Raw genomic sequence first — 14,959 nt, 5'->3', positions numbered from 1 at the left:
TCCAAGACTTGATTAAAGTCACCCACCATCATCAAAGGAATGGTAGGGTCTAAAACCCTATATGGACCTATTTTTGAAAGAAAGCATGCTCATATTGATTGGGGCCATACACCATTTTAATAGAGAAAATTTGGAGCTGGGCAGGGTAACCCTCAACAGCACATACGCCCAAATTCATCTTGCAACTCCCGTGAAGAGGAAAAATATACCCCCCCCCCCCCCCAACCCAACCTCAAGCAAGTTTCTTATTCTCTGCTGGGTTTAGCTTCATCTCCTGCAGACATGCAATATCTGCATTATGGTGAGGTTATGCCTGACACATTCCAAGAGACCACCCTCACTGATGTACCTGGTCTACCTGTCATGTGTCTCCAACAGGGTGGAAGAAGGTCATCCTAGCATCACATATTAATAGCTCCCAGGGTGCCCAGCCCCACCTCCTGAGCTTAGTCCTGTCCATCACGTACACAATTCCCATATGATAGCACTGAGCCATACACGCACACTTACTACTACTACTACTACTATTTAGCATTTTTATAGCACTACAAGGCGTACGTAGCGCTGCACAAACATAGAAGAAAGACAGTCCCTGCTCAAAGAGCTTACAATCTAATAGACAAACAATAAAGTAAGCAAATCAGATCAATTAATGTGTACAGGAAGGAGGAGAGGAGGGTAGGTGGAGGCGAGTTGGTTACAAGTGGTTACGAGTCAAAAGCAATGTCAAAGAGGTGGGCTTTCAGTCTAGATTTAAAGGTGGCCAAGGATGGGGCAAGACGTAGGGACTCAGGAAGTTTATTCCAGGCGTAGGGTGCAGCGAGACAGAAGGCACGAAGTCTGGAGTTGGCAGTAGTGGAGAAGGGAACAGATAAGAAGGATTTATCCATGGAGCGGAGTGCACGGGAAGGGGTGTGGAGAGATACTGAGGAGCAGCAGAGTGAGTACATTTATAGGTTAGTAGAAGACGTTTGAACAGGATTCAAAAACAGATAGGGAACCAGTGAAGCGCCTTCAGGAGAGGGGTAGTATGAGTAAAGTGACCCTGGCGGAAGACAAGACGGGCAGCAGAGTTTTGAACCGATTGGAGAGGGGAGAGGTGACTAAGTGGGAGGCCAGCAAGAAGCAGATTGCAGTAGTCTAAACGAGAGGTGACAAGGGTGTGGATGAGGGGGGTTTTGGTAGAGTGCTCGGAAAGAAAGGGGTGGATTTTACGGATGTTGTAAAGAAAGAAACAACAGGTCTTGGCGATCTGCTGGATATGAGCAGAGAAGGAGAGAGAAGAGTCAAAGATGACCCCAAGGTTTCGCGCTGAGGAGACAGGGAGAATGAGAGAGCCATCAACAGAAATAGAAAACGGGGGGAGTGGGGAGGTGGGTTTGGGGGGGGGAAAATGAGAAGCTCGGTTTTGGTCATGTTTAATTTCAGGTGGCGTTGAGACATCCAGACAGCAATGTCAGACAAGCAAGCTGAAACTTTGGTTTGGATGCAAGGTGAGATATCAGGGGTAGAAAGGTAAATTTGGGAGTCATAAGCATAGAGATGGTAGGAAAAGCCATGGGATGAGATTAATGAACCAAGGGAAGAAGTGTAGATAGAAAAGAGGAGGGGGCCAAGAACAGAACCCTGAGGTATGCCGACAGGCAGAGGGATAGAAGTAGAAGAGGATCCACCAGAGTGAACACTGAAGGTGCGGAGGGAGAGGTAGGAAGAGAACCGGGAAAGGACAGAGCCCTGGAATCCAAGTGAGGACAGGGTATCGAGGAGTAAGCTGTGATCGACAGTGTCCAAAGCAGCGGAAAGATCAAGAAGAATGAGGATGGAATAGAGACCTCTGGATTTAGCCAGTAATAGGTCATTGCAGACTTTAGTAAGCGCAGTTTCGGTTGAGTGGAGAGGGCGAAAACCCAAATTACGCTCAAATAATTTGGAGAGAAAGGGAAGGAGGGAGATGGGTCGGTAATTAGAGGGACAAGTAGGGTCGAGTGAAGACTTCTTAAGGAGAGGTGTGACCGCAGCATGTTTAAAGGCAGCAGGGACAGTCGCAGTGGAAAGTGAGAGGTTGAGAATGTGACAGATAAAAGGAATAAGAGCAGGAGAGATGGCATTAAGAAGGTGGGTGGGAATGGGATCAGAGGAACAGGTGGTACATTTTGAGGAAGAAAGGAGAAGTGTAGTTTCCTCAATAGTAACTTTAGGAAAGGAGGAAAGGGAATGAGGGGGAGGAGAGAGAGGGGAACGAACTAGTGGAGGGAGAGGTGGCAAGGTATAGAATGCAAGGTTTATCTTTTGAACCTTGTCGTGAAAGAATTCAGCAAGGGTCTGAGGAGATAATGAAGGGGGAGTTGGGGGAGGGGGCACCTTGAGGAGAGAGTTCAAAAAAATACAACACATATCCCCCCCTCTCCATCCCAAGTGACTCAATCCATCTGATAATGCTAACACCACACCCAAACGTTAGATGTCAGATAGCTGATCATGCCTATGATGCCCCCTCCCCTCCAATTCATCTGGTTTGTCATGTCTTGAGCTCCTACTTCCAAAATATTTAATAAGAACAATAATTACAACAGGGAATTTCACTCCATAACTGCTAAAGATCTAACATCTTTGCCATCTAACAAGGAAAACTCTGATCCAAAAAAGCAAGTATAGAAATATACTACACTGGTACTTAACAAATACACATTTCTATAAAAAAGGCACACTTGATATACTTGCTAGTTTTGCTTTTTAGGAGCTGTCCTGGTGGACATATGTCACATATATCAATTAATTTATACCTAATCATCAGTAATTTAAATTACCAGCATTTTCACTGGCAGCCAGTGTGACTGTGCAATATAATCAGAAATGCTATTTCATCTTGTCAATCTAAACATCAGATGAACAGCCAGGTTCTGAAGAAGTTGCAACTCATTTACAAGCCATTCTAAAGCCCTAACATAAAGGACATTAAATAATCCAAAACACCCATAAACAGGGCTTGTACCACTGTATGTGCATTATCAAATTAACTGTACCAACTTCAGTTTAAACATAGCACCCTTGGTAATGTTACTTGTTCCTGACCAATACCGTATTGCCCCAATAAGACACCCAAGCACCATACATCTGAAACCCATGGGATGGGCACATTTATCGGTAATCCACTTTCAACCAGCCATTGGTTGCACTTCTGTCCCTAACCAAGGGCACCAACATTTGAATAACTTCGGCATAAGTAAATACCAACCAACTATACCTCTCCGAGTAATGCGTGCCAAGGAAGGAAGACAGATGTTAAACAATAGCAACAGAGGAGAGCCTTGAGGAGCACCCCATTGCCGAGAATGTGCTTTGGAGTGAACCTCCACTACCTTCACAAAAAAGGATTGATACTGCAGAACTGTCCCCTGAATGCCCCAGCGATTTAACAGTACTGAAGGGTCAATTAAATCAAAAGCTGAAGAAAAATCCACTAACAATAACAGCACAGAAATCTTATCCAGATAGTAATACACCCAATCTAAAATTACCAAGAGCAAAGTTTTGGTTACTGCCTGGCCTAAAACCGCCTTGTGATTTATCCATCAGCAAGTTACCTTCCAAATAGTCAGATATTTGAAATGCTGCTCCTTTCTCAATCAGTTTCACCATAGTAGGTAAATTGGAAATGGGCCTAAATTCTCCAGAATGGAGCGATCCACCCCTTCCTTCTTAGGCATAGATGTCGCCACCGCCCATTTTAAGTGAGTCATTTACCATATCCGCAAACCAACATAGCTGTGATTCAGATCTAACATTGTAAAATGCTGAGGGAATAATATCCAATCAGCAGGAGGAGTCCTTTAAGGACCCTATCAACTGTCACATCCTAGATAATGACACCATATTAAAGAAATCCAACTGACAAGAATTACCAATGCTATTTCCCCCTCCGCCTCAAGGGAAGCTCATTGGATCCTTGGAAACATACCTGTGATCTAGTAGAACATGACTCTTAAAATGATGACACTGATTTTTATTGATTTTATATTCCCACCATTCCCTCTCACAGAAGACCAGTTGATTGCCAGTCGGTGAACCTTGATAAATAGAGAAGTCTGTAGCCTCAGGGGTTTCTCATAGTTCTACTGAAATCTCAGAGATTTATATGCTAAAGTTTGTCTGTTTACTGTTATTTTTTCAAAACAGTCATCTAACCTTAAAAACACCACATAATGAGATTATGCTGTAAGAGTCCTGCAGCAGTCTAATTGTGGTGTTTTTGTTGTACTGGCTTTACCCAAGAGACCACAGTTGTCTAAAACATACAGTAGCTATGGAGTGCCACACAAAGCAGCTCCATCTTAGGGTTGCTGCTTGTGCTCCTTTTCAAGTTGCACTTTCTTGCTTTAGTTCAGCTCAATTATGACATTTCAACCATCTCTCTATATAAAAAGCAACACCAACGTTCTATGAAGCCTCCAACCGGAAGTGTGAAGGGGGCGAGATATCCGGTTTCCCTATGAGTGTCTGCCCCGCCCTCTCTGTAACACAGTCAGTGAAGGAAAACAGCAGAGCATGAAATCAAATCGCTGGCTCTGTAACAGTGAAGGACTCAGAGGGGGGAGGGGAGAGAGGCTAGAGGGCAGGGACACACACACTCCCACTCCCACATGCACACAGAAGAAAACATTGCTAGCCCCCGTTTCATTTGCATCAGAAACGGGGCTTTTTTACTAGTCCTTTAATAGTTCATATCAATGCTGTTGTGTGATACCTACTTTTCCTCTCTTTCTGCAAAGTTGGAATTTGGAGACTTTAGTCAGTTTTAGTGCAACCAAGTTGCACTTTTCATGAGACAATTGATTTTGTTGTTTATAAATTGTTGTACCATTGTCAGTATATGATCTATTTCAGATATCTTTGCCAGTCCTACTGAAACTGTATTGAGCTCTACATGGGAAACTATGGCAAAAGCTCAGGAGTTTTGTATATGTAGTTTAATGTCTAAGCGTACAGTTTTCTTGTTTCTGAACTTTGCGTGCATTTAATTTTCCATTCTTGCTAAGCACAATGCTTAGGGTGGGCTGGCAAGGGAATCTGAAAGGAAGAACTGGAACTTGGATAAGAACATTAACAGTTTGTTTATGTCGTACTGGATTAGACCAAGGATCCACTTTTTCCCGGTGTCCTGTTTCTAACAGTGGCCATTCCAGGTCTCAAGTACCTGGTAGAGTCCCAGCAGTAGCAAGAGTTCATGATTCTTACCCCACGGGATAAGCAGTGATTTTCCTCAGGTCTTCTTTAATAACAGCTTATGGATTTTTTTCTCCAGGAATTTGTCCAAAACGTTTTTAAACTAGCTACACTAACTGCTTTTACTACTTCAGTAATGAGTTCCAGGATGACTAGGAAGAACTAACTGATTCCAATTTTCTTATTAGTTACGCAGAAGTGGTGGTTGCTTCTGAAAATTCAGTTCACAAACTCTTGGAGCGACTACCAAAGAAGAAACTTAATGGGGAGAAGCTGGACGTACGCCTGGCAACTCACCAGAACTTGACACAGTTTGAAGCTGTGGCTCGAAAACGTGAGTGCTGCACTGCAGTGACTTGCTGCATGAGAAAGACGGGAAAGATCTTAGGGTCTGGCCAGCATGGCTTGGCCTTTGCTAATGGAACAGATTAAGGTAGCATGATAGAATACAAGAGATGGGCCTGCTCCTGTGCAGTAGTCCTTCCATTAAATAATGCCCCTGCAGGAAATTTCCCAGTAGCTGCTGACACCTCCCCCAAAGAATGTTTCTACAGTAATTCTAAGAAATGCCTCATCATAAACTAAATGTGCACAAAGAGAGTAAGACAAGGAACCTCGTAAAGGCAACACTGAACTTGCTCTGAATTTCAGTCATAGGTTCTAAATGATAATGTTTATGCAGAAAATCTTTTAATTTTAGTTTTTTATATGCATTTAAAATGTAGATGGTACTAGAATGATACTTTCTTGCAGACCAGAGCTAGATATGGTCTCTGATAGAAAAATGATCTATTAGATCTGATTTGCGAGTGCTTCACTTTGACAGTTTTGCTACAGTAACCCTGCCACTCACTGACAACCTTTGCAGGGAACATAGTTTAACTTTACAAAATTCAGGACTATTTTAGCTATCCAATTTTCAGTTTTAATATTAGGCGCCAGATTTTTATTTTAAGATACTCCTGTTTTAATAAAAATGGAACAAGTGAAAACTAGGCTATGTAAGTAAGTGAGAGGTTGTAGAATTGGAAACGTTAATACCTTCAGAGGAGTAGAGAAATAGTCTAGTGGTTAGTGCAGCAGGCTTTGATCCTGGTAAACTGGGTTTGATTCCCACTGCCGCTCATTGTGACTCTGGGCAAATCACTTAACACTCCATTCCATATCATCAAGCTGATCAATCCATAGACTGGTGGGTTGTGTCCATCTACCAGCAGGTGGAGATAGAGAGCAAACTTTTGCCTCCCTATATGTGGTCATGTGCTGCCGGAAACTCCCCAGTATGTTCTCTATCTCAGCAGGTGGTGGTCACACACAGCAGCAGCTCTGGCTAGGCCTCCAAGCCTAATCCTTAGGTTTTGTTGAGGCCTGGGGTTGAGGGCTCTTTTGAGCAAGTGCAAACCTGGTGGTGCCAGGTCCCTCCTTTTCTCCCCCCTCCCGCTGGCTCCGTTTAAAAAAAAAAAAAAAAAAAAAAATTTTAAACGTCTTTAAAGGCGTTTATTTTGACGTTTATTTAAACGTTCATTGCAGCTACTCACTGGGACACCAGTTCGTTACAGCTCGGAGCGGCAAGCAGGTAATTTTACCTTTTTATAGCGGGCAGGGGGTTCCCCGATTCTTCTCCTCGTGGCATATGGCGTCGGAGGGCGAGGGCGCAAAGGGTCGCTCCCCGGATCACTGGAGCGCTTCTAGAGGGGATGCGGGGGTTTTACAGCCTGATTCGCCCTTGATGGGTGACAGTTTAGTGACCGATGAATGTCCCGGTCCTTCCTCCGGCATGGCGGTTTTTCCCGCCATAAACGCCCATCCCCCGCTCCTCGCCTCCGCCATCTTGGCCGGCCACGCGGCTCGGACGGCTTCTTCGGGGGCCGCCCTTGAGGTTGGAGACATTAATGCCATGAACGCCCTTAATTTGGGCGACGGCACAAAACCGGCTAATGTTAAGAGCCGTTCTTCCCGTGCGGCTCCTTCGCGGAGTTTCGCGCCGGACGCCATTTTGGATGCGCAGCATGTCTCTCCCCCGCTATTTCGAGCGCCGGTTGAGAGTGCGTCTAGGGCTGTTGCCCAGGCTGCGGAAGTGCACAGTCTGGGGGGTTTCTCCCCCGAGTTTGTTTTGCTGCTGCATCAGGCCTTCCTCATGCACAACGCTGCCCCTGCTCCCTCGTCTGGTAAAGAGGTTGAGGTTCCCAGAGGCAAACGCCCTCGGGTTGATTCCCAGGCCTTGGAGGAATTTGTCTCCTCCGATGTAGATGAGGGCAGCATGTCTGAGGTCTCCCAACGGTCCTTTGCGGATTCCTTGGAGGAGACGGATCCCCGCTCGGTTGGAGCGGATGACCCCTCTGCAGCGCGGCTTTTTAGCCCAGAGGATTTGCCCAACCTGTTGTTACAGGCCATGGACACTTTGAAGATTTCCTCTCCGGAGGACGTCTCTCCCTCAGCCCCTGTTGGCTCTGCCATTATGCTGGGGACGAAGCGCCCGCCTAGAACCTTCCACGTGCATGATGCCATGCACACCTTAATTTCGGCTCAATGGGATGCCCCAGAAGCGAGCCTTAAAGTGGCTAGGGCTATGTCCCGCCTCTATCCTTTGGCTGTGAGTGAGCGTGAGGCCTATCTGTGGCCTACCGTGGATTCTTTAATCACTGCGGTGACTAAGAAAACGGCGTTGCCGGTGGAAGGTGGCACGGCCCTAAAGGACGCCCAAGACAGAAGATTGGAGGCGGCCTTAAGGTCGTCCTTTGAGGCGGCTGCTTTAAGTTTGCAGGCCTCAGTTTGCGGCTCCTATGTGGCCAGGGCGTGCCTGACTATGGTGCAGCGGGCTTCCCCCTCGGATCATTCCTTGAGGGCTGATTGGCCGGCCCTGGAATCGGGCTTAGCCTATTTGGCAGACTTGCTGTATGATGTCTTGAGAGCCTCAGCTAAAGGCATGGCTCAGACAGTCTCTGCGCGGCGGTGGCTTTGGCTGAAACATTGGTCTGCTGACCACGCCTCTAAATCCCGCCTGGCTAGATTGCCTTTTAAAGGCAAGCTGCTCTTTGGGTTCGAGCTGGACAAAATCGTGACCGATCTCGGCACGTCTAAGGGCAAGAAGTTACCAGAGGTCAGGGCTCGGGCTAGTGCTCGTCCCGGTACCTCCAGAGGACGGTTTCAGGAAGCCCGTCGGTACCGCCCGGGCAGGTCGGGTTCTTCTGCCCCCTCTTCCTTTAAGAGGAATTTCTCCCCCAAGCAGCATTCCTTTCGCAGAGACCGCCGTCCCGGAGGTGCTCCCTCCGGTCCTCCCCCAGGGTCTCGTACCCAATGACGGGGTCTTGGTCCACGCCCCAGTGCAGATTGGAGGACGGCTGTCCTCGTTTCTGGGCGAGTGGACCACAATAACTTCAGACGCTTGGGTGCTGGAAGTCATCAGAGACGGCTACAAGCTAGAGTTCTGCCGACCCTTAAGAGACGGGTTTGTACTCTCTCCCTGCAAGTCTCCGGTCAAAGCTGTGGCAGTGCAGCAGACTTTGGACAATCTGATCCGCCTGGGTGCGGTCGTTCCGGTGCCAGAAAGTCAGCTTGGCAAGGGGCGTTACTCCATTTACTTTGTGGTACCAAAGAAAGGAGGTTCTGTCCGGCCTATCCTCGACCTCAAAGGGGTCAATCGGGCCTTGAAAGTGCGGCACTTTCGCATGGAGACTCTCCGCTCTGTTATAGCGGCAGTGAAGGCAGGGGAGTACCTGGCATCCTTGGACATCAAGGAAGCATACTTGCATATTCCCATCTGGCCTCCTCATCAACGCTTTCTGCGTTTTGCAGTCCTGGGCCGACACTTCCAGTTCAGAGCCCTCCCTTTCGGGTTGGCTACTGCTCCGCGGACCTTTTCCAAAGTAATGGTGGTCATAGCGGCCTTCCTGCGAAAGGAAGGAGTACAAGTCCATCCTTATCTGGACGACTGGTTGATCCGAGCCCCCTCTTATGCAGAGTGCGGCAAAGCTGTGGACCGGGTAGTTGCTCTTTTGAGCTCCCTGGGATGGATCATCAACTGGGAGAAGAGCCAGCTGCGCCCGACTCAGTCCCTGGAGTACCTGGGAGTTCGATTCGACACCCAAGTGGGCAGAGTGTTCCTGCCAGACAATCGGATTGTCAAACTTCAGGCTCAGGTGGACCAGTTCCTAGTAGCCTCTCCCCTTCGGGCTTGGGACTATGTGCAGCTGTTGGGCTCTATGACGGCCACGATGGAAGTAGTGCCCTGGGCCAGGGCTCATATGAGACCACTTCAACACTCTCTGCTGCAGCGCTGGACTCCGATGTCGGAGGATTATGCTGTGCGCCTTCCCTTGGATCCAGCAGTGCGCAAGGCGCTGAGCTGGTGGATGCAGACAGACAAGTTGTCTGCGGGAATGCCTCTGGTGACCCCAGAGTGGATTGTCGTCACGACGGACGCCTCTTTGTCGGGCTGGGGAGCCCACTGTTTGGGAAGGACAGCGCAGGGGCTCTGGTCTCCTGCAGAGGCAAAGTGGTCTATCAACCTCCTGGAACTCAGAGCCATTCGGTTGGCGCTTTTGGAGTTCATCCCGGTACTGGTGTTGAAGCCTGTACGGGTCCTGTCAGACAATGCCACGGCTGTGGCCTATGTCAACCGCCAGGGAGGTACCAAGAGCGCCCCTCTAGCCAAGGAGGCTATGAGTCTATGCCAGTGGGCAGAAGCGAACCTGGAACAGCTGTCAGCGGCCCACATTGCCGGAGTCATGAATGTCAAGGCGGACTTTCTCAGTCGCCATACCTTGGAGCCCGGAGAGTGGCAGCTATCTGCTCAGGCGTTCTTGGACATCACGAAGCGCTGGGGCCAGCCGAGCCTAGATCTGATGGCGTCATCGGCCAATTGCCAAGTGCCGCGCTTTTTCAGCAGAGGACGGGACCCTCGATCCCTGGGAGTAGATGCTCTTCTCCAACAGTGGCCGACACAAGAGCTTCTCTATGTGTTCCCGCCCTGGCCCATGTTGGGCAGGGTGCTAGACCGGGTGGCAAAGCATCCCGGCAGGGTAATCCTGGTGGGTCCGGATTGGCCCAGACGTCCCTGGTATGCGGACTTGATCAGGCTCTCAGTCGACGATCCTCTGCGGCTGCCAGTGGAGCAGGGCCTGTTACATCAGGGTCCCGTGGTGATGGAGGATCCCTCCCCCTTTGGTCTTACGGCCTGGCTATTGAGCGGCAGCGTCTGAGGAAGAAGGGCTTCTCAGACAAGGTCATCGCCACTATGCTGAGAGCGAGGAAGCGCTCTACTTCTACTGCTTACGCCAGGGTTTGGCGTATCTTTGCAGCGTGGTGTGAAGCAGGCTCACTTTCTCCTTTCACTGCTCCAATTTCTTCAGTGTTGGCGTTCCTGCAAGAAGGTCTGGACAAAGGCCTGTCGCTCAGTTCCCTTAAAGTCCAGGTAGCGGCTCTGGCTTGCTTCAGGGGCCGCCTGAAGGGTGCTTCCCTGGCTTCGCAGCCAGATGTGGTGCGCTTTCTCAAGGGAGTTAATCACCTGCGCCCTCCTCTGCACTCAGTGGTGCCTGCGTGGAATCTCAACCTGGTGCTAAGAGCATTGCAGAAGCCGCCGTTTGAACCCTCTGTCAAGGGCATCTCTGAAAGACCTGACGTTGAAAGCAGTCTTTTTGGTGGCTATCACTTCAGCCAGAAGAGTTTCCGAGCTCCAGGCGCTCTCATGTCGAGAGCCTTTTCTGCAGTTCACTGAGGCAGGAGTGACTATTCGCACAGTGCCTTCCTTTCTGCCCAAGATTGTTTCTCGCTTCCATGTGAATCAGCAGCTCTGTCTCCCTTCCTTTCGTAGGGAGGACTACCCAGAGGAGTACTCTGCTCTTAAATATCTGGATGTGAGACGAGTCATCATCAGATACTTGGAAGTGACCAATGATTTCCGGAAATCGGATCATCTGTTTGTCCTGTATGCAGGTCCTCGTAGGGGTCTGCAGGCTGCTAAGCCTACAGTGGCAAGATGGGTCAAGGAAGCCATTGCAGCGGCTTATGTGGCCGCGGGGAAGGTGCCGCCTATCCAGCTGAAGGCTCACTCCACAAGAGCTCAGGCGGCCTCGATGGCAGAGGCCGGTTCCGTCTCCTTGGAAGAGATATGCAAGGCGGCAACTTGGGCTTCGGCCCATACATTCTCCAAGCATTACCGCTTGACTGTGGCTGCTCGGGCGGAGGCCCGGTTTGGAGCTTCAGTGTTGCGGTCAGGGATTTCTATGTCCCGCCCTGGGTGAGTACTGCTTCGGTACATCCCACCAGTCTATGGATTGATCAGCTTGATGATATGGAAGGTAAAATTATGTATAATCATACCTGATAATTTTCTTTCCATTAATCATAGCTGATCAATCCATAGCCCCTCCCAGATATCTGTACTGTTTTTATTCTGGTTGCATTTCAGGTTCAAGTTCAGTCTTCAGTTACTTCAGAAAGACTTCGTGTTCAAGTTTTTTCACTTGGATTCTTCAAGAGTTAAGACGAGTTTGTGTTACAGTGAGCTGCTGCATTCCTCTCCCCTCCGTTTTACGGGGCTGGATTGAGACTTAAAATTCTGCCGGCACTCCCTCCCGCTTCGTGCGGCTGTAGGGCAGTTTTGTACCCCTCCCGCTTCGGCGGTGTTAGGGTCAGTCAGCTCCTCCCGCGGTTGCGGTTGCAGGATAAGCCAGATCCCCCCGCATCGGCGGGTGTGGTGTCCCTCCCCCGCTCCGCGGGGATGAGCTGGACGGATTCCCCTCCCCCACTTGTGTGGGGATGAGCTGGGTTAATTCCCCTCCCCCGTTTCGGCGGTGGTGAGCTGGGCAGAGTGTCCCTTCGTGGGGGTAATTCTCTAAGTGCTGAGTCCTGCGGATGGAGCTTTGATATCGACATACTGAGGAGTTTCCGGCAGCACATGACCACATATAGGGAGGCAAAAGTTTGCTCTCTATCTCCACCTGCTGGTAGATGGACACAACCCACCAGTCTATGGATTGATAAGCTATGATTAATGGAAAGAAAATTATCAGGTATGATTATACATAATTTTACCTTGCCCCAGGTACAAAATAATTACCCGTATATAATATTCACTCTGATTGTAACCACAGAAAGATGATATATCAAATCCCATCCCCTTCCCCCTTCTTGAATAAAATATACTTTTTCTCATTTTCTAGACCAGTCCAGACTAATGGGTTTTGTCTCTCTACCAGCAGATGAAAGTAGAAATACTGAACTATTCCAATGACATCTCTTGTATAAGGAGTGGTAATAGCCTAGAATTCTCTAGGGTTTTGCATTCTCCAGCAAATGGTTTAGGTTGGTTGTTCAGACTCAAGAAAAATGTCAGGAAGTATTTTTTCACGGAGAGAGTAGTGGATGCTTGGAATGCCCTCCCGTGGGAGGTGGTGAAAATGAAAACGGTAACGGAATTCAAACATGCGTGGGATAAGCATAAAGGAATCCTGTGCCGAAGGAATGGATCCTCAGGAGCTTAGTCAAGATCGGGAGGCGGGGCTGGTGGTTGGGAGGCGGGGATAGGACTGGGCAGACTTATACGGTCTGTGCCAGAGCTGGTGGTGGGAAGCGGGACTGGTGGTTGGGAGGCGGGGATAGTGCGGGGCAGACTTATACGGTCTGTGCCCTGAAGAGCACAGGTACAAATCAAAGTAGGGTATACACAAAAAGCAGCAAATATGAGTTATCTTGTTGGGCAGACTGGATGGACCGTGTAGGTCTTTTTCTGCCGTCATCTACTATGCTACTATGATTAGGCCTGGCTATCCAGGATACAGCCCACTGCCTGTGTCTCTGAGGTCAAATCTTTGGGCTGGTTTGCTCCTTGGGTTGAGGTCACGATTCTTACCCCAGATGAGCTTGGAATAACTTTGACACCCCCCCCCCCCCCCCCCCAGGAAAAACAAAAAAGTATAAAAATTAGCCAGTTAACTTTTTTCTTCTTGGCTTAAAGGGGAATGAAGTTCTTCACTAACAAAAATAAATAGGGGAGAGTGAACAATGCAAGGCAAAGTGAAAGTGAACCTTGTGTGAGCTCTGGGGAGCACCAGAGGAGCTCAGCAGGCAAGCTCGGAAGCCTTTGGGAAACATTGGTTCAGAATCTGGGTGCAGAAGGTGGGGGGGGGACTGGCATTGAGCCATTGGTGAGGCCATGTCCGGTGGCTGATAATGTGGAACTTCAGGGAGCCAGATGTTCAGCACCGCTGCCTAGAGTATGATGGGATGCTTCCTGGGCCAGCTCCAAAGAGAGCACAGTGGTCCTAATGGTCTCTCAGACTCAGTCATGTTGCAGATGAGTGTACACTTTAGCAGGAACAGCAGCCATTTTACCACTATCCCATTAGTGTTTGGAAAATCTGAGGGAGCCAGCTTTACTGTGCCCAGTGGAGAATAAAACCTTAGTGGTGCTCGCAGATCCACAGCTGGGATCCGGGGCTGCCCCAGCAGAGGAGGCTAGGAGGCCAATTGGCTCCAATTAATTGTGGAGAGGGATTGACAGTCCCTGGTGAGAAGGCTTCCCACTGCAGAGGAATTTACCCTCTGGCCGTGCAGCCCACCCGCAGCAAGAGGCCCCTGGGATCTTCACAAAACAACAGCAGCGCAAGACTGGAGATTTTGGCATGCATTGGACCAATTCCATTTTGGGGTACCCTGGGACCCCAAGCAGTGGGACAAAGAGGACTCTCAACACAAGATAGGCTCCCCATCTCTGGAGGTCCTGTCTCCCATATTTATCAAGTTTACCCTGCCCATCAAATAATATCTGAGCAGTTTAAATGAGAGGCGTTTAATAACTACTGACTGTGAGAGAAAAGGGAAGGAACTACAATGGTGATAGGGAAAGCTTGAGGGTGGGGGGGCACAAAAAGGAGGAGAGAATTGTGATGTCCAGGATGCTGCCGCTTCAGCAATGTGGAGAAGATGGGAGAAGATTCAACTGTATGCATTTGTGAATAGAAAGGTTTTTAGGTCGGTTTTAAACTTAGGTAGGGAGAATGAGCCAGCAGTTTATTCCAAAGTTCAGGACCTTGAACAGAAAAAAGTAGAGTGTCATGTAGTATCAGATCTGATTTCTCAAAAGGATGGGACTGCAAGTTGATTCTGGTGGGCGAATCTGAGTGTACGGGAGGGACAGTAAGAGGTTAGAAAACGAAATAGAGTGGTTCGCCAGGTATGAATTTTACAAATGAGTAATAGTAATTTGAAGGTTATATGGTGGGTCAGTGGAAGTCAGTGAACTGCTTTTATTAACCGAGTGACATGATCAAATTTATTATGGCCTGTGTTTAGTCTATTCGCTGTATTTTGCACTAATTGAAATCGTTGGAGATCCTTAACACAAAGTCCTTGATATAATGCATTACAATAGTCAAGCTGACTAATTACCAGGGAATGTATGAGAATATTGATTGCTGGGCGATGTAAGAGTGTTTTAATAGAACGAATGGTGCGTAGTTTGAAAAATGAACATTTAACCACAGTGGATATCTGTGGGACAAAAGAAAGTGCTGAGACGATGATAACCCCCAGTATTTTGGCATTTTGAACAAGGAGGAACTGGAATGGAACAAAAGTTGAATAGGTAGTGCCAATGTCAAAGCAGGTAGATTGATAAAAAGAAGGATTTTAGATTTGTTAGGATTTAGCATGAGTTTATGCTCAATGAGTCAGTCAGTTACATTAATCAGTCTAGTACATAAGCATTGCCATGCTGGGACAGACCAAGGGTCCA

General features: G+C 48.4%; 1 protein-coding gene across 2 annotated transcripts in view; it reads left to right on the top strand.

The window, feature by feature from the left end:
- The window catches only part of CPSF7 (cleavage and polyadenylation specific factor 7), a 132,834-nt gene that overhangs the window by 42,759 nt on the left and 75,116 nt on the right, over positions 1-14,959 (top strand). For both annotated transcript variants that reach the window (XM_030201165.1, XM_030201164.1), the window contains exon 4: positions 5,412-5,557. In XM_030201165.1, coding sequence (XP_030057025.1) covers positions 5,412-5,557 — 146 coding nt within the window. The remainder of the gene's footprint in view (positions 1-5,411; positions 5,558-14,959) is intronic.

This window comes from Microcaecilia unicolor, chromosome 4 (assembly GCF_901765095.1).
Source record: "Microcaecilia unicolor chromosome 4, aMicUni1.1, whole genome shotgun sequence".
Taxonomy (NCBI): domain Eukaryota; kingdom Metazoa; phylum Chordata; class Amphibia; order Gymnophiona; family Siphonopidae; genus Microcaecilia; species Microcaecilia unicolor.
This window is presented reverse-complemented; position numbering and strand designations above follow the sequence as displayed.